Source organism: Fusarium subglutinans (genome assembly GCF_013396075.1).
Source record: "Fusarium subglutinans strain NRRL 66333 chromosome Unknown NRRL66333_c0000098, whole genome shotgun sequence".
Lineage (NCBI taxonomy): Eukaryota > Fungi > Ascomycota > Sordariomycetes > Hypocreales > Nectriaceae > Fusarium > Fusarium subglutinans.
The window spans coordinates 184745-205050 of record NW_023502161.1 but is presented as its reverse complement, the minus strand read 5'-3'; the positions used below and the strand labels follow the sequence as shown (position 1 = coordinate 205050).

Sequence of the window (20306 nt, the reverse complement as noted above, 5' to 3'; positions counted from 1 at the left end):
ATAATTTATACCTTAAATAAGCTATATATAAAGAAATAAAAATATTATAATAATATATAAAAAATAACTATTTTATAGATATTTTTATGTATTATATAGTTCTATATAGCTCTTAGAATTAAATCTTTTATTTTTCTTATTCTCTGTACCTAGTGCAGAGGTTACGTGCCAGTAGGCGCACCAGGGTCGGCGCAGGTATGGGTTCTCTAAAGTAGGGCTCCCGTTAGGCTCCCGTTAGCTCAGATCTACAGGTATTAGTTAGATCTGCAGGTAAGTTAGATCTGCAGAAATATAGCTCATAGCGTCATACATAGCCACATATATTTAATGCATCTCCCCTAACTTTATAACTCTTTGCTCTTCTTTTTAAGATGGATAAATCGTGGCACCAGGCAATGCTTTCTTCGCGGACCTTCCACAATCGGAAATCTCGCAAATTTACACCACATTCTTCTAGCCCCTCGAGCATTACAAGAGTCATTGGCTCGTACCAACTACAATGTCCTAAAGCTCATTCCCTGGCACGTACCTCTCAATACAATCCGGATCCACTCAAAGACAAAAGGGATGTAAAACATAAACGTCACCCCTTGAATTCGGCCCGATTTGACATTCATCGGTTTACCGATAAGGAAGATGGGTTGGAGGGCGACATATTTCTTCCTGACGTGTTGGATGCTTCTTTTATCATGGCCGGAAGTCGGAAGAAAATCCAAGAGATCTTGGATCGGGCAATTACTCCAGAGAATTCAGATTGCGATACTGAAAGCGTTGCACATAGCCCTGGTGAAAGGTCAGCGGTTGACTCTGACGCTGATGATCAGCAACAAGAGACCTACCCCGACCAGGAACCATCTAAGGTTTTAGGAGATGAAAACGATCGCCCGAAAGAATGCCATGACTACAAGACCACTGAAGAGTTGAGGTCTGACAATTTTGAGAAGAATACTTTCAGACAACCAAAGTTCTGGCTTTCATGGAGAGGAAAGGTACTTGTAAAGCCTGAATCGGGTGTAGTCCCGGAGCATCACCCCCACCCTGATGCAATGCAATCTGGCATCGGTTATATTGTCTTTACTGGGAATAAGTACCAAAAGTTCAAGGGTACCATTACCTGTGATGATCTTGGTTGGGATAATGTTGCAATAACCGGTTGGAAACAGTAAGCCCCTCTCTGTGGAAGGCTCAAACTCTTTCAAGGCATAGACCATACTCCTTCTTTCAATAGTACCTTATGGGTGATATACCTACTTGATTCTTTTGCGCCTCTGTCACTGCAACACTTGCATATGATACTCACACGATCTTATGGATACAGAGTTTGAGCTTCGTTTCTCTGTCGTCCAGACAGATTAAGGTCGACAAGATCATGGCTTATGTTAGGATCATGAAAGATCAACCAACCGCAACACGACAAGCGAACATGCAGCAGCATCTGAATTATAGTGGCATTTATGATTTTTATTTCAGCCGATAGCCATTATAGCCATAATACTATAGCAACTTGAGTCAACCTGACCCGGCGGCTGACTCTTTAGCGGCCGGAGAGAACAGATCTAATAATGCCCGGAGCCCAAGCAGGAATACGGAACCCGTACCGCGATGCAAGCTAGCACCTTGCGGAAGTGTACCATCTAGTCCTGCGATATTCGGAAGGCATTTTGAACGCTCTAACTCGGGCTTTGATGAGCATACACTGAGGTCTTCATTACGTTGCAAGTGCATCTCATTGGCACGCATTAACCAGCCTGATGTGAAAAAGGGGGCCGCATAGATAGGGGCCTCACTCCTCAGCCAACCTCCAATCTTCCGTAAGAAGCCGGGAGCCCGGAGAGAAGCGGATTACTTGTAAACATGAGAGGAACCAACCCCATTTCATAGAGTGACATCATGTAACGTACCAAGCAAGTAATAGCTTCCATTTACGGCGCTGATGTTTTTGTGTGAACACCCGCAGGCATTGGTATCATAGACGAAAACCATGGTATACTGTGTAGTACCTCTCCCTGGCTGGCAGTGGGCTTGAAGATCAGGACTGGCGACTGACAACCCAACCAGAGCGTTTCTGTCTGTACATATGACCATGGCGACCAGCAGAGCGAGGGGGAAAGCAGATTGTCCTCCTAGCTTCAATATCATGAATCATTAGACTGAAGGTTGTGGAACTCTATCATACTTCTCACGTTACACGGCTCCGTTGTCACTTGAGAGATCCGCCGGAGTGCGGAAACCACAGGATAATACTAGCAGAGATAACTGGGAGCATACCGTGAGCATGGCAACAAGGTTAAACATATTGGAGATAGCTAGGTTGAAGTATGAATCATTAAAGCGAACTTGAAGCATCTCCGGATTGAAAGGGGACTCTCGATCGTAGAAAGTACAGGAATCGGTGATCCTTCGCAAATTCTGCTGTATCAAATGGAGTAGAGAACACTCATTGAGAGCTTACACTGCATGCGCCTGAGTATCTAACAGTCAATAGTCTGAGCTTGTGACAAGATATCACTAAGCGATATGTCTTGACCAAGTCTATGAACCCAAGTCAAACAAACCTAGACCTTGAACTAATGCAGGTATAAATCAATACGAGGATTTAGCTGTTTCACATCTCACGTGATGTCATTGTCTGACCAAATCAGGATCAAGCTTCCATTTTGAGGTGTAGCTGGTCGCCAAGAAAGTCCCCGACAACAGCTAAAAATACCCTAAACGAGACTATTGAAAGTTGTGCATGCAGAAATGGACAGGTCATCACACCCTGAAATATCAAGATGGGGAGCCCAACCATCTCGTTTCCTGCTCTGAGTGGCATGAGCAGCGAATCGCAAACCCTCATACGCTCTGTTGGTGGACAAATGAGGCAATACGTCTCACAAGCATCGCAATTCTCACCAGTAGCGCGAGACTCGGGAGTTGGTTGTTTTTAGCAACGACTAGAGGTCACGAAACGCCAGTTATGACTGTCAGCCATGCATTCATGCATGAAACTCGACACGAGCTTCTAGGCGGGCACCAATGGCTGTCAGTCCCAAATAATATTCTCCTGGTGCACAATAGAAATACCACAATCGAGTTTGCATGAGGCGCCTGCATGATTACACCTACACATAGTGTTGGTGACGGGGAATTTCGGTGTTGGCTGGGTTCAGCCGGCTCATGCTCTCTAGAATCAGCCAGAGCTAAATTGATCCATGAAAATACCAGGTCAGGTTAAGCTGAAAGACTTGTGTTGACTCGATACGAATGCTAGAAAGTTTAAAAAGAGCCATTTCACTCAGTCATGGCCGAGTCAAGATGACATTGTGACCATGTCAGCGTACCAAACTAGCCCTCAGACTGCCAGATACTTGGAAAATCTCGCTTGACAGCTCCAGGGAAAGACACATTAGAGTCACGAACAACCATAAATTTTAGCTTAGGTTTGATGCTAATATGGAATTGAGTTTGGATCTGCCCGTTACGAGTGCCTCAACGTTGAGGCCGGTTGGGCTTGATACCCACACTCCTGAGCATGCAACACTCGCAAAGTCTTGATTGGGGGTGACCAACTTGGCCAGACCAATTTAATCCTACACAAGACTCGCATAATGAGTAGCATATTATGTTGTGTCACGCTTATAGCATTATCTCCGGAAGACTCGGCTGTGAGATCTGGAAAAGGTACAGCAGCAGTAACTAGCAAAGTTCTTCATTCTGTTCCTATTCGACCGTCAATGAATACGATCTCTTCCCGGAATCATTGTTTCACATCAACTGGGTGGGGTATTGTATCTAAAGCTGAACTATGGCTGTCTGGACACGGAGAGTTCATTTGTCCGAACCGCACCTGAAAACCAATCGGCCATAGTAACCCCACCAGTAATCCCAGAATCTGTTGGTGAGATTTAACCTTGGCTGTTTCAATATTCAGCTTCAGGGGAATTGACCCGAACTTTGGCTCCCTGCTTCTGCATGAAGACACCACATTCGAGAGTGCATGCATGATACGAGAAGACACGAATTTCTGTTGGTAAGCAAGCCACCACTTGAAAATCGATGACAATGACAACATCATTCTGCAATACCGCCATGTGGCAGAATCCTCCAGAGTATCGACTCCGTCCCAAAAGAAACAGCCATGTCGGGCTCGAAGCGTAATGCACTTGTAGAAGCCAATCGCATCTAAGAACCAAGGCGGAAGTTCTGACCCGATAGGTTAGCTATCTATTCTTTTTGAGACTGAGAGCTAAGGCATCAAGACACATGCCTGCCGAATACTTTCCAAGTGACTGTAGGTGGGCATGTCCCCATGAACTTAACGAAGATTTCACACGGCCCCAGCCGATGCATTCACGACGGAGTTCAATACGTTGATCGACACCAATTGCAGAGTCGTATAGTCCGTTCCCCGGGGTGCAAGAAGACTTCTGATGTTAAATTAAGGTGCTAAAAATACTTAGTCTAAATTTATCTAAATCTATGCTAAATCATAGCTAAGTTTACCTAAGGCTTTTTGTCACCTAGGATAGAGGCCCTAAGTTGTATTGCATCCCCTTGCCGTCTCAACACATCCAGCGACAAGAAAAGAACATAAAAGCTCGCCGTTGCCCCCTCGAGATCTATTCTCTTCCTTCCTCCTCCACCTTTCACTTTCTCAACTCTACTGCTTTGACTGTCTCTTCACTCTTTAGAAAGACTTTACAACCTATTTCACAAGCTTTTCTTCACTGCAGCACAGCCCTGCCAACCATCTGCCAAGATGAAGCTGTCTGTTATTGCCCTTTTGGCTCTGAGCTCATGTGCTGTCTCCGCTCCTGTTGCCGAGCCTGGCAAGGAAGTCTACTGCCATGACTACAAGCCCGTCAAGGGCTGGGGAGAATATGGCGGGCCAGGAAAGCCCAAGCCATATGATCCCGGCTGTGTTGTAAAGAAGCCGAAGACTCGTAAGCCCTGGGAGAATTATCCCCGCCAGCCTGAGAAGCCGCACTACCCTCCCAGTCCTCACAAACCGGAGCCTTATTATCCTGCCCCCAAACCTAAGCCAGAGCCCCACTACCCGCCAAAGCCTCACTATCCTCCTCCCAAGCTTCACAAGCCTGATCACCCTGGAAAGCCTGACTATCCCAAGCCAGGAAAACCAGATCATCCAAGCAAGCCCCACAAGCCTTGGGAGAACAACCCGGACCAGCCTGGGAAGCCTCATTATCCGCCTCCTGAGCATCCTAAGCCGGAACCCCACTATCCTCCGCCTAAGCCGCACAAGCCTGAGCCTCATCACCCACCCAAACCTCATAAACCTGATTACCCAGGCAAGCCTAACCATCCCGGCAAGCCTGACTACCCAGGTGGTAAGCCAGACCATCAGGGCAAGCTTGATCGTCCAGGAAAGCCTGACTATCCTGAGCCTGGCAAACCTGATCACCCGGGTAAGCCAGACGGCCCAGGCAAACCAAATGGTTCAGACAAGCATAACGGTCCTGGCAAGCCTGATAGTCCCGGCAAACCAGAATATCCTGAACCAGGCAAGCCAGATGGCCCAGGTAAACCATCTGGACTAGGCAAGCCTGAGAAGCCTTCCACCTAGGTCAGCAACTCATGGCCACTATCTCACGCTTCAGCAAAAGCTTATATCGATCTTGCTCGACGCAAAATCGCACTTACGACTGGCTTTAAGTCTGGGATCATTGGGCCAGAGGACTCATGACTTATGTGCTAGGATGATAAGGACAGTATTTGGGGGACATTCACGCAGGGCAATCAATACTCGTTTATTCAGTTATCACACACATCTCACCGAGAGAACCTCTGTTTTTACCTTTTGACTTATGATTTCTACTGTGAAATTCTTTGGCATCTGTCGTTGACTGGTTTGTTCTCTTCTCATGCTCTCTTTAATCCTGTTCTTCAATACTTAGGCTGAGACAGTGGAAGGCGAACACGACCTGACACTGCATTCTATCATTTATATCAAACATTTTCTTCTCTCAAATATCATTTCTGTGACTGTGAGTTATATTGTTTTGAAATTCCTAGTCCATCGTCTCCGTTCGTATCAATTGCTATTAACTACAGGCTTCAAATGCCTGATATATAGTTGAATAAAGTTCAGTTCCGAGCCCAGTTCCGGAACCGGACCTCCAATTCCGATTATCCGTCATCAAGCGGGGTCAAGCAGTCTGTCTCCCCATACGAACCTCCTCATGTGTGACAAGTACACAAGTTTTACACATCATTGTTTAAGCTCATAAAATGACTGTTCATGGTAGCCCTGATGACTCATGGCACGGGGTCATCACTCCGGATGGCCCATTTCAGCCCGAGAAGGATCGCTACCATCTTTACATCGGACTTTTCTGTCCTTTCGCTCACCGAGCAAATCTTGTCCGGCATCTCAAAGGTCTCCAAGACATCATCGGTCTATCTGTCGTGAAGCCCTACCCCAAGGGCGATGATAAGGGATGGCCAGGTTGGCAGTTTCTGAGTTCTCCTGATGATCTCTATGAAGGGGCTACCGAAGATCACCTCTTCAAATCAAAGTATATGCACGAGGTTTACTTTAAAGATGACCCTAATTACAGAGGCCGGTACAGTGTACCTGTTCTCTGGGATAAGAAGGAGAATCGAATAGTCAATAATGAGAGCCACGAATTGCTTCGTTGGTTGCCAACAGCCTTCAATTCCATACTTGACTCGAACAGCCCCGGGCGAGACCTTGACCTCTATCCCGAGAACTTGAGATCGACCATTGACGACATCAATGTTTGGATGCAACGAGACCTCAACAGTGGCGTCTACAAAGCCGGGTTCGCAACGACCCAGGAGGACTACAACAACAATTTACCAACAGTCTTCGCGGCACTTAACAAGCTCGAGGCACTGATTCACAAAAATGGAGGCCCCTATGTCCTCGGCAAGCAGCTCACCGAAGTTGACATCCGTGCGTATGCCACTGTCGTCAGATTCGATGTTGTCTATGTTGGTCATTTCAAATGCGATCTCGGAACTATTCGCGCCAACTATCCAGTCATTCATGAGTGGCTCAAGAACCTCTACTGGAATGTTCCGGGTTTCAAAGAGACGACAGACTTTAGGCATATTAAAGAAAACGTAAGTCCATGACTCGTTTGTCCGAGTGGGACTAACCTTGGTTCAGTATACAAAAAGCCATTACAAGATCAATCCTCTTGCTATTACACCTCTTGGTCCCTTTCCATATATGGAGGAGGGCGTTGACACGGACTTTGGCAAGCTGAAGCCAGGAGTGATTCGTCACCCGGCTGTGCTTGAGCGTCAGAAGGAGCTGTACGATTCGGAATTTAGCCAAAGGCTCTAGTAACCATAAAGATTGTACTCCTCTAGAAAAATATGATGCGTCCGATTCGCCATCGAGTGTTTCGCACATGATCACCAAACTGACCTTCACCTAATCCGCATTTGTTTCATACATGCATCAGTCTTGGACTGAAGTTCTGAGGCCTATTACCCAAAATTACTCAAGGAGGCCCCGTGCTTCCTTGATTCAATTCCATACCTGTAGCAGACTGTAGCCACGTATTCCAGTCAATATCAGTATCAATATCCATATTTATATCGATGTCTCCAATCCCGTTGCCACTCTGATCCATGTCTGTCCAAAGCCACGACGCAACATCTGCATCTCCAGGCTGGCCATCGACCCATGTTTGAGGTAGCATGTTCATCTCTGTTGGCAGTATATCACCAGCTACGCCCATCTGAAGACCAGGGTGGTATGAAGTAAAGTCGAACGAGGGGTTTGCCCACTGAGTGGCATTGTTACTCACGGCCGGATTAGCTAGAGATTGCGTTGTGGTGCTATCACTGGCTTGAGACACTGCTTGCTCCGCATTGCCATAGGTAGTCTTGCCAACAGCAAAGCGCCAGTGCTCAAGAAATCGCTGCTGCGAGTTTGTCTCTTCTGACGATTCCGGGCTTACGGGAACAGGAAGCGAGCGATCAGCCTGCTCCAATTTCTCGATCATAGCTGGGTTGTTCCGAATTTGCATCAGCTGCTCATCCCGATGACCTCTGGCTTTGGCCATCAAGCGACGCAGTGGAATCCACATACGCGCATTCTTGGTCACGTTGTGCTGCGACGGTATCAGCCAGACGCTGTGCAGAGCCACCCATGCCCGCTCGATAGTAGGCGACCACTGTCGTCTGGATATCTCAATCAGAAGCCATACAATGGCATACCAATGAGTATACGTCTGGTAGATCCATCGCCACTGGCGGCATTTCGTCTCAGCATTGAGCGCGTGGTTATGCTCTGCAACCTCAATAGCGGCGATGAGCAGTTTGTCTCGCATCTCATCCGAGAACCGCTCATTAGGTGACGCAAAAAGGGACGGGAGATACACTAAGAGTGTTAGCTTGGAAAGCACAAGCCGCGCGCACACGATGCCGACCCAGTTGGCTATATCCTCTGGATGTGCGGAGCGGAAAAGGTAGCCATTCTCGAGCTTTTCTTGGATACCGTCGAGCAGCTTAGTTTGCTCCTCGAGGGTCGGCCCAGATGAGTGAATACTCGATGCCATCAACTGCCTCGAAACTTGAGCTAGTTCACACATGGAGAGTGCGAAGGACATGTCTGTAACGCCTTTGCGCTCCTGGGGAGTCTCCTTCGTTTCGGGCTCAATGTCCAAAGTGTTGACGTTGAGAGGTATCTTGGTATCGAAGCTGTCTTGTGTAATGGAGAACTCGGTCCCCTGATCTTCAGAAGCACGAATGTCAACTGTAATGATCATCCACCACAGGCGACGTCGTTGTTCAACTTCAAACGGTGATAGATGCTGGAACCTTGAACCGTCTCGATGGAGGCCAACAGCGTGAGCCATACGAATCATCAAACCAGTCATCATCCAAACGTAAACAGGGCTATCGTACCGCCTCGCGAGGGATAGGAAGATGACCAAGGCCTGAACAAGGACGATGTCAGGGTTGTTGAGGAAGTCTGCTCGTGCCAAGGCCTGTTCAAGGCCTCGACGGAACTTCATATTGAGCTCCGTTTTCGTAGACCCAAAATTAGCTAGCACATCGTCGTCTTCCATGGACGTGATGGCCGCGTAGTAGATGGAGAAGAGCAGTGCCTGGTGCTTGAGAGATACCTTGGCCGCTGTCCCATGTGAAGGACGGACCATCTTTCTGATGCTCGGCATATGCACAATATGCATGATGAGGTTAATGTTCTCGTCGAACACGTCCAGTAGGAAGGGGATCTGTGATGGTAACGGGCTGAAGTCCTGTTCGCCGGGCGATGCAGGAGCTTGACTGTTTCGAAATAAGAAAGCATGCCGCTCTGAGGGTTCTCGGTAGAGTTCTTGGGTTGAGGGAGTGCTGGCCGGAAAGTCTTCATCTTGGGAAGATTCATCCTCATCTGCCATTCTACGAGTGTCCATCTTCAACCCATCGAGCTGCGGGCAGTCAGAACGATGAACAGCATAAAGCGAGGCTGGAGTGGACATACCTCATCACTGATGCGAGACCAGAAGCCACTAGCTACATACTTTTCTCTGTTCTTGTCCTTGATCACCATTCTCCCAAAATGTTTCTGCACATCTGAAGCCGTCGATGTCGACGACGGACTAGCTGCATCCTTCACAGCATCTTGCGGCGACGAGGCATCAGAGGACGCACCCCTACTGGCAGCAGCATTAGCCACCTCAAGCTGTCCACTCAACTCCTTGACTAAATTCTCCAGCGTCCGCAGTCTGTTCATAACCTGATCAGTGCTAGAGCTGCCACCACCCTGTCCTACAGCACTCTGTCCATTATCGGCGATGCGCTCCAAGCGCTTGGCCCATCTTGGAGGGCGGTCATTGGAGGGAACCACGCAGGGGATGTTAGCCTTGCGACAGTTTGAGCATGGTGATAGCTTGTCGCAGCGCACTTTGCGACTGCGACATACGACGCAGCTGCGGAGCTTGGCTGTGGAGGCGTTCCTCGCGTTTTTCTCGGGCGCGGAGGCCGAATCTGACGCGAGAGGGGTTGGGATAGCGGGGGAGGGCGTCATTCGTGATGAACAGCGATAAAGAGACCGGCAAAGATGAGAGTCTCGTGCTCGCACAGCGTGATCTGGCAATAGTTTGACACCTTGTCGCGATAGAGATTTGACTCTTTCTTCGCGGGAAATGAGCATTTCTTCGGGTGAACTATCGTGGTAGATGCACCTCTTCCAACCATCACTATCATGTACCATCAATCACTACCTCATCACTAGTTTCGGCCAGTTGGGGATTCCAGATAGGGACATTTCCTCTCAGTACCAAACCTTGCCCAAGTAATCCTTTACTATTGACCCTATTTACAGCTGTCAAAACATGTATATGATCGATGGTCATCATTCACTCTGATCCCAAAGCAGGACTGATAAGTAGCTACGATACCGAGCGTTAAAGTCCTGATAGGTTATCTGGAGGACAAGATAAGCGCTAAAGCATTTTGGGATAGCTGTACCATTCTCTCCATCACGGATGCCTTGGGGTAATACTCTTATGAATAAGACAGCAAGAGTTCATCCAAGATGGGCACAGGAATAATTATTTGATGTTCAGATGATTATTATTTGTATGTATCATGTAAGAACTGGATCGTACGAGCTAACTAATTTATTCCTTCACGCTGAGTTCCCAAGCAATTCCGTACGCCTTCCAAATGCATCCTCTCCCGTTGAACCGCTCAGTAAGTGATGGATGCAATCTTGTTCACGTACTCAGCACGTGTTTGTACAAGCAGATTATCCGCCAGCCATTTCCCAGCGTCCTCCCTTGAGATAGTGTATCCAATTTCCAGCGACTCTAATAACCCATTCTTGGGGTCTTCGATGCCCACGCGCACTGGCGTTTCGCTCTCACCATCCACCAACAAACTGCCCCGCACGATGGTGAATTCTTCACCACTGTCGGCCAACTTGGTCTCCATGATCTTTTTGTCTTGGTGGGGAACCTTCAAAGCAATCGCATAAATAGGGTAGAGCAGAAGGGGATAATCGCGACCAAAGTCGGACATGCCAGTGGTACTAAAGACAGTGATGTGAGGACTTCCTACTGCACCCTCTGCACGTATTTGGGCGAGAGCATCAAGAAGGACAGACATGCCGATTCGACAACAATTGGGATCATCAATCGTCATTTTGTGAATGATGGGCTTGCCCCCAATCGTAGAGACAATTGCATCGACGATTGAGCCATCGTCCGTCTTTAAACAAGAAGCCACTGCCTTGATATCGTGGGCATTGCCTTGAACAATTCGTAGATTGGAATGGGTTTTTGGCGAGATGTGCGCCTCAAGTTTTGACGGGATTCGGCACAGAGCGATACAGTTATGCCCTGCTGCCAGTGAATGCTTCAGCGCTGAGAGGCCTACGCCTGTGCTAGCGCCGAAGAAAGCGACTGTCTTTGGTGAGGACATGGTTGTGCGGTTGAGGCCTGGAGGATCTGAAAAAGTAAAACCAGATATTTTACTAAGGAAATTGTCTTAGCTAAAATGATTATTGTTATAGTCTATTGTCTATTATCAATTGTCGAGGTCGTGACCCTGCTTTTGTAGAGTTTGCTCGAGGCCGACAGTTGACCGAAAGCGAACAAGCCTGTAAACGACCGCTAGAATCTCGCTCTTTTTTCGCGCCCTTCGCGTCCATGGCTGCTTGACTGAGCAAGCAGGACAAGCTCAGAGTTCAACCACAATATCACCTCATCTTAGAGTGTTGGTAATTCTACATTTATGCATTGAAACACGATCCTCAAAATGTAAGATTTATTTACATGAATTGCCCTGACTTGTCGATAAAGGCAGCGTCTCGAGCTGACCGATAACGCAATAGATCGGGCTGTGGCCTTGAAAATGCATCTATTGGTCACACCCAGCATATGTAGTCAGCTCCTGACTGGACGCCATCCGCATGAAGGCAAGTACCTAAGGCAGCGGCTTAGACAGGTAAGCGTCGCGAGCATTGCGGCTGAGACTTGGTGTCTTCATCAATCATCGTATCGCCATTTGGGCGCCTGCAAACAAGAAACAGAGTAATGTTACGAAAATGAAGAAGTGACCCTAGTTCCGTTAGACCAACATGGCGACTCAAGCTTTTTCATCAGGCAATACAAATGCGCAGAGTCTCTGGGATCAAGCATTCAACTCCCTCAGCGCAGATCTCAAGACATCACTCGGCCAGGCTGCGACACACAAGCGCGACATTCTAGCCGCCGCCCTCGAAGCAGCGGAGACACGTAAAGCCACTAGCCTCCGCAAACGCTGGAAGTTCAAGCTCTCAAATGGACAAGTCGTGATTATCCGAGATGTTCTTGAAAAGATTGCTAAATGGATCGACTCCTTCAAAGCGGTTGGCGATGCGGCTGTGCAGTTTGATGCCAGCAACGCTTCGCTGCCCTGGGCCGCTGTCAGAATGCTTCTTCAAGTCACAGTCAACGATGTCCAACAGTACGGGGCCATGGTTCAGGACCTCGAGCTGGTGTCTCGGGTCATTGCGCGATACAAGGAGTTTGAGAATCTGCATCTTGGCCGAGGTCAATCCGCTGAGGCTGCGCTTGAAACAGCCCTCACGGTTCTCTATGCAGAAGTCTTGACATATCTGGCACAAACTATTGCCTTCTTTTCACAATCAACTGCAGGCATGTTTGTAACTCCACTGAGAAAGGTATTCACTGACCAGAGCAGTCCGACTCGCCAAGAGTGTCTTTTGGACGGGTGATGATGGAATACAAAAGATTTTATCCCGGGAAGACGAGGTTCTCAAACTAGCCAAGCTTCAGGATACTTCAGACCTACGCTTTATCCAAAAGACAGTTCTTCGCCTCAGAGATCAAATCAACTGTAACACCAAGCGTGTCGAAGAGGACGATTATACAAAGATGATATGCTGGATGTCCACGTCGCCATTTTCAATTCACCACGAGACCATATCTGAGTCAAGAACGCCAAACTTCGGCCAGTGGCTTCTGCAGCATGAGGCTTACAGACACTGGTGCGAGTCCAGCTCTTCATCGACTCTCTGGATTCGTGGGATCACGGGTTCCGGCAAGACCAATCTTTTCTCGGTGATAGTCGATTCGTTGCGGGCAACCCGGGCTTCGCAGCCAGAATCGACACCCTTTGCATACTTTTACTGTATCGAAAGCGATTCCGAGCCTGAGAGATCGTCAGCAGATGGGATCCTCCGTAGCATTCTGCGTCAACTCGCGATTACAGAAACCCAAAGTGATGTTCGCGACTTTTTCTATTCCGACTTCCAGCGCCGCTCGAAATCAGCTCTCCTTCAGGGACTGGATCTTCCGAAATTGAGTAGGAAGGAGTGTGTGGATCGCATCGTTCAAGTTGCCAATGAAGACCCCATTACAATATTACTCGATGGTGTCGAGCAGGTTGAAGATGAGAGTTGTGATGCTCTCTTGCAGTCTTTATCTGACATCATGTCAAAGGCTGAGAACGTCGTCAAGGTGTTAGTCACAAGCAGGAATAGTCTTGATATCCTCTCATCACTACCGACTGCGAAGGAGGTTATTGTGACGGCTGACCATGTTCACGATGATATGGCTAAGTTGATTACTCAGAAGATTGACGACGCCAAACTCATCAGTGGAAGACTCTCTCCGGATAGAAGAAGCGGCTTGATAAAGGAGCTGCTAGAGGGCGCAGGCGAAATGTAGGCTCCCTCTTCCTTCACCATCCAATTGTTTTCTTAACCAAGTGGCGATATCTAGGTTTTTATGGGTTCATCGGCAAATACAGCAGCTTCGCAAGGTCAAGAACGAACATGATTTGCTTCCGGCTCTGCGGTCCAACATTCTATCTGATCTCGACAAGCTTTACGAAAACGACCTTGGACAAATCTTACAATCAGGAGAAAAGTCGCGCCAACTGGCCATTCATACATTCTCCTGGCTGCTATACATGAAAGCGCCATTGACCCCTGAGGCGTTGTTAGCAGCTATCAGTGCCTCAAGCACAGGGGATGTCCCTTGCACGGCGGCGGACATAGCTGTTGTATGCTCGAACTTGGTGGTCATAGACCTCCATCGCCAAGTTGTCCGACTCGCTCATCATTCAGTCAGAGAGTTTATCCTCCGTAGTAAACAGTCTTTGTTCTCCGCTCCCATAGCTCACAGTTTGCTAGCATCGACCTGCATAAAGGTCAGCGCCCGTGGTGCGCCTGACAATGGAAGCCTGGAACAACAGGTTCAAGGCTTTTTCTTGTATGCCGCGACGCACTGGGCAGGCCACTTTGAGAGTTCAAGGGTTGTCAAGAAGGAGGACAAGCTATTTCAAGAAATGATCTCATTCGTCTTTGAGGACGAGGACTATGATGTCAGCCTTTCCTTCGAAGTCTGGCTAGATACTGCGAAGGAGATTGCACAACTGCTGCCGAGGAATCACCCAATGAAGCCGGCTCTTGATGCCGTGTCAAACGCAACATCGTCTCCTCTCTTCCTAGCAGCTGTCTTTGGTATAAACGGCCTGCTGACTCTTATTGCAGAGTCGGAGAATGATATAGACCGGGACCAACGAAACGACCTTGGGCACACGGCACTCTACCTCGCCGTTGCGACTGGCCATCTCTCCACTGTGACAGCTCTGATCTGGAAGGGTGCAGAGCTGAACGTCGAATGTGGTGCATATGGAAGTCCGTTGCATGTTGCGTGTTTCAGAGGATATCAAGACATCGTAGAGAAGCTGCTTGAACACGGTGCGTCTTCAAAGTGTGGTTCGAAGTTTCAGAGTGCCATCCAAGCTGCATCTCAAGGAGGGCATGAAGATATTGTACTCTCTCTCATTGGGCATGATGCCATTATTAAATCTGGGGATGACTACGAGCAAGCCATACAGATGGCAATAGAGTATGGCTTCATCAAGGTCATCGACCAACTACAAAAGCCAGAGTTCAAGCGCTTTGCCGACAAGGATACACCAGACAAACACAAAATGAGGTTAGCCAAAGCTATCAAAGCCGGCCAGCTATTTGTGCTACAACGCCAGCTTTTGAAAGCATCACCTGGAGCTACAGACCCTTTCCCAAAAGACGCAGTTGCAATCGCGGCTCTCTATGGTCATACAGATATCGTCAAGTATCTCCTGGAACAAGGTCTTCATATTGAAGCCGAAGGTCAGTTCGGCACGCCACTCCGTTCTGCTTGCTTGATGAACCACAAATACACCGTCCAAGAGCTACTGCAGCGCGGTGCCAATGTCGGTACAGAAGAAAGGAAAGGCAATGCACTTTATGTTGCCGCTGCGAAAGGCCATGTCGATGTTGTCAGGATACTACTGGATGAAGGTGCGGATGTTCACCAGAAAACGGGGCCTTCTGGTACTGCGTTGCAGGCGGCAGCGTACTACGGACACAGAAAGGTTGTCGAGATGCTTCTTGATGCCGGTGCAGATGTCCATGCTGAAGGTTCATCTCCAGATGCGTTCCATGCCGCTGCTGAGGGTGGTCACCAAAGTATCATTATGTTTTTTCTGGAACGAGGCTACAGATTCCTCTACGAGCCGCCGAGTCCCAAGTACAGGAGAGCTCGACCCTCGCCATACAGGCCACTTTATCGGGAGGCTTCTCCTGGAAGAGATAAGCATCCTCGCTCTAAACTGTGGCCGGAACTTTACAAGCAGACAACTGGCACGACCGAATCTGTCGCTGATGGAGATGCCCGTGACAACATCACCCGAATCGAGCATGATGATGAAATGGATATACCCGCTATGGATCAAGGAAAGCATCTCCGTAACGGTGGAATTATGCAAGATGAGTCTCTGAAGAACCGCCCTCTGGAAGTTAGTGCTGCTGGAGGAAACGACGCAGTTGTCAAGATACTACTAGAGCAAAAAGAAACTTTAGGATTCATGGATTATGAGGTTGTTACTGCTCTCAAGGCAGCTGCGTCCAATGGACACTTGAACACCGTTCGGATGCTGCTCGACCATGCCCTGAAAATGAAAGTTCACTTTATTGAACGTATCTATGCAACTTTGGAGAACATACCAGAAGGGCGTCACGATATGTTGCAGCTTACTCTCGCGAAAGCCGCTGAGAGTGGCTGTACGGAGGAACAGATTGATCAGCTGAGGCTGAAACTTCCACCAGGAGAAGAAAAGTACAAAGTCGCCGTCATTGAGCAACAAGCTCTGAAGGCAGATCTTCTGGCATGCTGTACCTCCGGAAATGTAGCTGTTTTGGAGGCCATCATGAGTTGCAAACACCAACCGCTACTGCAAGCCAACGACCTCCTGGAATTTCTACAGAAAGCTGCAGAGAGGGGCCGCCTCTGGGTAATCAAGAGCTTGTTCAAGCTTAGTTCTGATGTGCAAGGCGCCGCCATTCCTGACGACACACTGGTATGCGCTGCTGGAAAAGATCTTGAGATTTTGAAGTTTCTCCTATCTCAAAAGATCGATGTGTCTCGTTCCGAACTCCTCCTGAGCCGATTGGTCTATGCTGCTTGTAGCAAGGGACAGTCTGAAATCATCGAGTATCTCGTATCCGACTTCGGTGTCGATATCAATGCCAATATTCCTGAAGACGAGAAGCCCAGGCGTCGTAGACGTATCAGGCAGTCTATCCACGCCAGCCTTATGAATGCTCCTCTAACTACCACTGATCAAGCAGATGGTTCGAAATCGACTGACGACCGTCGTCTTTTCAGTCCTTTACAGGTCTGCCTGAGCGCTTTTGATATCTCTGAGCGGTCTTACTATGCGAGTTGGTATATAGATGACACAATGCCTCAGCAGCAGAGATCTATACAAACACTACTGAGACTAGGGGCCGATCCGAATAGTCTAGGCGGAAAGAATGTGTATCCTCTTCCGTACGCAGCAAGATTCTGCCCAGGTTTTGTGGTAAAGGAGCTGCTTGCAGCTGGAGCAAATGTCAAACTTGCAGATCAAGGAGATCTAGCTCTTTTGGGAACAGTTCAGAGAGAAATGGAAGCCATGGCGGTTTTGACCATGCTATTGGATTGTGGCTACCATCTTCCCGACTATTGTGATGGAGGTAAGGCGCTTCTAGATAAAGCTCTCGCGTTATTTGAAGGTGATAGAGGGCGACAGACTTTCCATAGCATTGTTGATGACCCTGATGGTCGCTTTTTAGAGGCCCCGTCTTTGGAGTATGTCTTTGAACAAGGGCCAGGGGCGGTACTCGAGTTCCTTTTACAGAACTATGACACAGGCAAGCTGGAAGACACAAGATATGGGCTAGTTCTCCAGATGACTTGCGCACTGGGCAATGCTCCTCTCGTTGAGTTGCTCTTATCTCGGGGAGTCAGTGTTGACGCTGCTGGATACTACTATGGAAGTTCTCTACAGGCTGCAGCACGTACTGGCCAGCTACAGATTGTCAAGAGTCTGTTGAACAAGGGAGCCAACCCGAATTTGATACAGGGCCGTTGGCACACATCCCTGCGCGCAGCGATTGTACGTGGTCACATCGAAATCGTGCAGCTTCTGCTTCAATATGGCGCAGATCCCAAGGTGAAGTACCAAACTAGCCGACAGTCAGAGAACGAAAGAGATTCAGCATCATCGAGCACTCTTCAGCTTGCTCTTCAGGAGGGGCATGGGGAGATAGCAAGACTACTTCTCAAAACTGACCCTTCACTGATCAAAGAAGAGGGTCGCCTCCAACATCCCCTCATCATAAGCTGTCGAGCAGGAGACCACGCCATGACAGAGCTGCTACTCGAAGCCAATGCTTCGGTCAATGTTCGAGGCCGTAAGGACGCTAAAATGGTAAGTATGGAGGCTCAAGATGCGAGCCCTTTGCATGCCTCGATTTTTGGAGGCCACATCGACGTCGTCCAAACGCTTTTGTCGAGAGGGGCTGATATCAACCTGGAAGTTGACGACTGTGACTGCCGAACACCATTCTTGGCAGCGATTAAACGAGGGGATTTGTGTATTGTGAGACTGCTTCTTGACTCTGGCGCAAAAGTCAACAGTTTGAGTCTTCAGGAAGCCTGCAGAAGTGGAGATCTTCTTGTGGTTGGGGTACTTGTTGAACGGCTGTTCAAAGACGAGGAGGGTTCATTTGAGATCATCGACGAAACACTGGACTCCCTGACGATGGAAAAATTCGCTAACTACAGAGCTCTCGACCTGTTACTTGACTATGTGCCTCCAACTCCCAGAAGGTTTCTCTTCGTCTGTTCCTCAAGTTCTGTTCCTCTGGTAAGGAGAATGATTCAAAAAGGGATGGGTGTCGATGGCAGTGACCAGGAGGAAGATAGCCCTTTGCAAATAGCTTGCTACTACTTGAACTTTGAAGTGGTACGGCTACTCTTACAACGCGGCGCAAGTGTACGGCCAAGATCATCGCAACCCGGAGACCCAATTACCTTGGCGTTATGGGCTTGCGCTTTACCCCTGCAGCAGGAAATGGAACAACGAGGGACAAGACATCAGAAATATTACGCTGAAGGTGTGGACTACCGAACGACACAGAGATGTACCAACATTGTTCGGATCTTACTTGAACGCGGCGCCACTGCTGATGGTGGAACGGATGGATTGGAGAGTCCACTTCAACTAGCTTCCTTCATTGGCAACTTCGAACTTTCCAAGCTTTTGATCACACACGGAGCCAGTGTAGATAAAATCACTGGAAGCTTCAAGACTCCCCTTTTTTCGGCTTTACAGGGGAATAACAGTGACATCATATCACTGATTCTGGAAAAGGGGGTCGACGTCAACTACGTTCATCCAATTCATGGTTCAGCATTACACTTGGCCTGTCAGTACAATGATGAGTCACTTGTTCTCCAGTTGCTTCAGCATGGCGCCTCACCTGCTTTGAAAAACGCAAACGGAGTCACAGCTCTTACGTTGGCCCTCGAGTCTGCAGCTTCTCGTGGCGGTTATGGCGCATTCCAGAATATACCCCGACTCATTTGTCAACACTCGGCAACGCTCGATATCACAGATAGCGACATCATAGCTGCAGCTCGGCTAGAGCCCAGTGACTTACTGTCTTTCCTCCTTGTCCGGAGAGGAGAAGAACCAGTGACAGAAGATCTCGTCATTCGTTTCCTCAGCGAAGAGAGATGTCCAATCCAGGAAAACGTGGAGGTTCTATTTGATCATAGTCGGGGATTGGAAATAACTTCACAGATGCTGAATGTTGGGCTCTCTGAACAGGCTTTCAGAAGTCTAACACAGGCTCGCAAGCTTTCAGTTGACATCACTCCCGTTATGCTCGAATCTCAAACAGATATCGGAACCCTGAAAGCACTCATGAGGTACCAGCCCGGCATCGAAGTAACGGAGGGCCTCGTGATTAAAATACTTTCAATTGCACACGCGTCGCGTTACAGCCGATGGTGGCAACGGGAAGAGTGTACCGAGCTTCTCTTGTCAATCTGGCCTCGAGACTTGCCATTGTCAGTGACTAACGCCATGCTGAAAGCGGCAAGGTTGGTGCCCCATCTGGAGATCTTACTCGAGCGCCTTGGTCCAGCCCAAGGAAAGTTACAAGATGTCGCGATGTGGATTTGCGAACAGGGCACTGATTATTCCGGCAAGCAAGAGAACTTGTTGGCACTGGTTTTGCAGGCTGACCCAAAAGTTGACCTCTCCACAAGTCCCCTTGAAAAAATAATGCTCGGTGGCAAGCCTTGGATGTTGGATACAGTCTTGACGCATACGCCTTCCCTTCCAATCACAGAGAAATTATTTCTCAGCATCTTCAGAGAGTACCCAGAAGCTCTAGAGGTAACGCGTAAGGAATTTGCGGAAGTACTTATAAGGCACAAGAAGAAATTTGTTTTCACAGAGAAAATTCGCGAAGCTATTGATAGGGCATATCAAAAGCATTCCGATATTGACAAGAGAGACATATGGTACAGTCTGAGGGAAAGGGATGAAACTCAGGAGGAAGCTGAGGCCAGGCAGGCTCAGGAAAATGATGCAAACAAGAGCGACGATCACGTTTCCCCATGAGACAGGGTCGGTAAGTAAGAGGAGCGATGGCAGCTATATATGGGTAGTTGGAGTAATATAAGTATTCCCGGGGCTGAAATTGTATGAGACTTTTCGCGGGCTACTCTAAATAGGATTTCATCCGTAAAGTTAGACTAGGTTTGGAGGACTCTTTACTAAGCTTATTTTGGTGCCCTGTTTTCAAGTCTCAGGTCTCTTGCTCTAAAATTCTCTGGCGTCTGGGTCCAAGTTTGTTCTTGACCAAAGAATCCCAGAGAAGAATAGCTTCACAATAAATGACACGTGTGTAATTGAACATTTGATTCGAAATATCTCGCTGGGGTATAAGGTACAGAGGCTAAAGTACGAGTTTAAACAATGCA

General features: G+C 48.2%; 6 protein-coding genes across 6 annotated transcripts; 4 read left to right on the top strand and 2 right to left on the bottom strand.

The window, feature by feature from the left end:
- Window positions 1-689: 689 nt before the first annotated feature.
- Window positions 690-1166, top strand: FSUBG_7624 (catalase; the record flags this gene model as incomplete). The annotated part of the gene is made up of 1 exon (XM_036685949.1): window positions 690-1166. One exon carries the CDS (start codon window positions 690-692, stop codon window positions 1164-1166), a length of 477 nt encoding a protein of 158 aa, XP_036536945.1.
- A 3575-nt stretch (window positions 1167-4741) lies between these two features.
- On the top strand, window positions 4742-5566 carry FSUBG_7623 (early nodulin 75 precursor; the record flags this gene model as incomplete). Its single annotated transcript, XM_036685948.1, has 1 exon — window positions 4742-5566. One exon carries the CDS (start codon window positions 4742-4744, stop codon window positions 5564-5566), a length of 825 nt encoding a protein of 274 aa, XP_036536944.1.
- A 665-nt stretch (window positions 5567-6231) lies between these two features.
- FSUBG_7622 (glutathione S-transferase) lies at window positions 6232-7315 on the top strand (the record flags this gene model as incomplete). The annotated part of the gene is made up of 2 exons (XM_036685947.1): window positions 6232-7089; window positions 7136-7315. The coding sequence occupies 2 exons, from the start codon at window positions 6232-6234 to the stop codon at window positions 7313-7315; spliced, it is 1038 nt and encodes a 345-aa protein (XP_036536943.1).
- Window positions 7316-7475: 160 nt separating this feature from the next.
- FSUBG_7621 (binuclear zinc cluster transcription factor) lies at window positions 7476-10012 on the bottom strand (the record flags this gene model as incomplete). The annotated part of the gene is made up of 2 exons (XM_036685946.1): window positions 7476-9413; window positions 9467-10012. The coding sequence occupies 2 exons, from the start codon at window positions 10010-10012 to the stop codon at window positions 7476-7478; spliced, it is 2484 nt and encodes an 827-aa protein (XP_036536942.1).
- A 665-nt stretch (window positions 10013-10677) lies between these two features.
- Window positions 10678-11409, bottom strand: FSUBG_7620 (transcription factor; the record flags this gene model as incomplete). Its single annotated transcript, XM_036685945.1, has 1 exon — window positions 10678-11409. The coding sequence occupies one exon, from the start codon at window positions 11407-11409 to the stop codon at window positions 10678-10680; it is 732 nt and encodes a 243-aa protein (XP_036536941.1).
- A 658-nt stretch (window positions 11410-12067) lies between these two features.
- FSUBG_7619 (ankyrin 1) lies at window positions 12068-19944 on the top strand (the record flags this gene model as incomplete). The annotated part of the gene is made up of 3 exons (XM_036685943.1): window positions 12068-12634; window positions 12687-13657; window positions 13716-19944. The coding sequence occupies 3 exons, from the start codon at window positions 12068-12070 to the stop codon at window positions 19942-19944; spliced, it is 7767 nt and encodes a 2588-aa protein (XP_036536940.1).
- Between the last annotated feature and the right edge of the window lie 362 nt (window positions 19945-20306).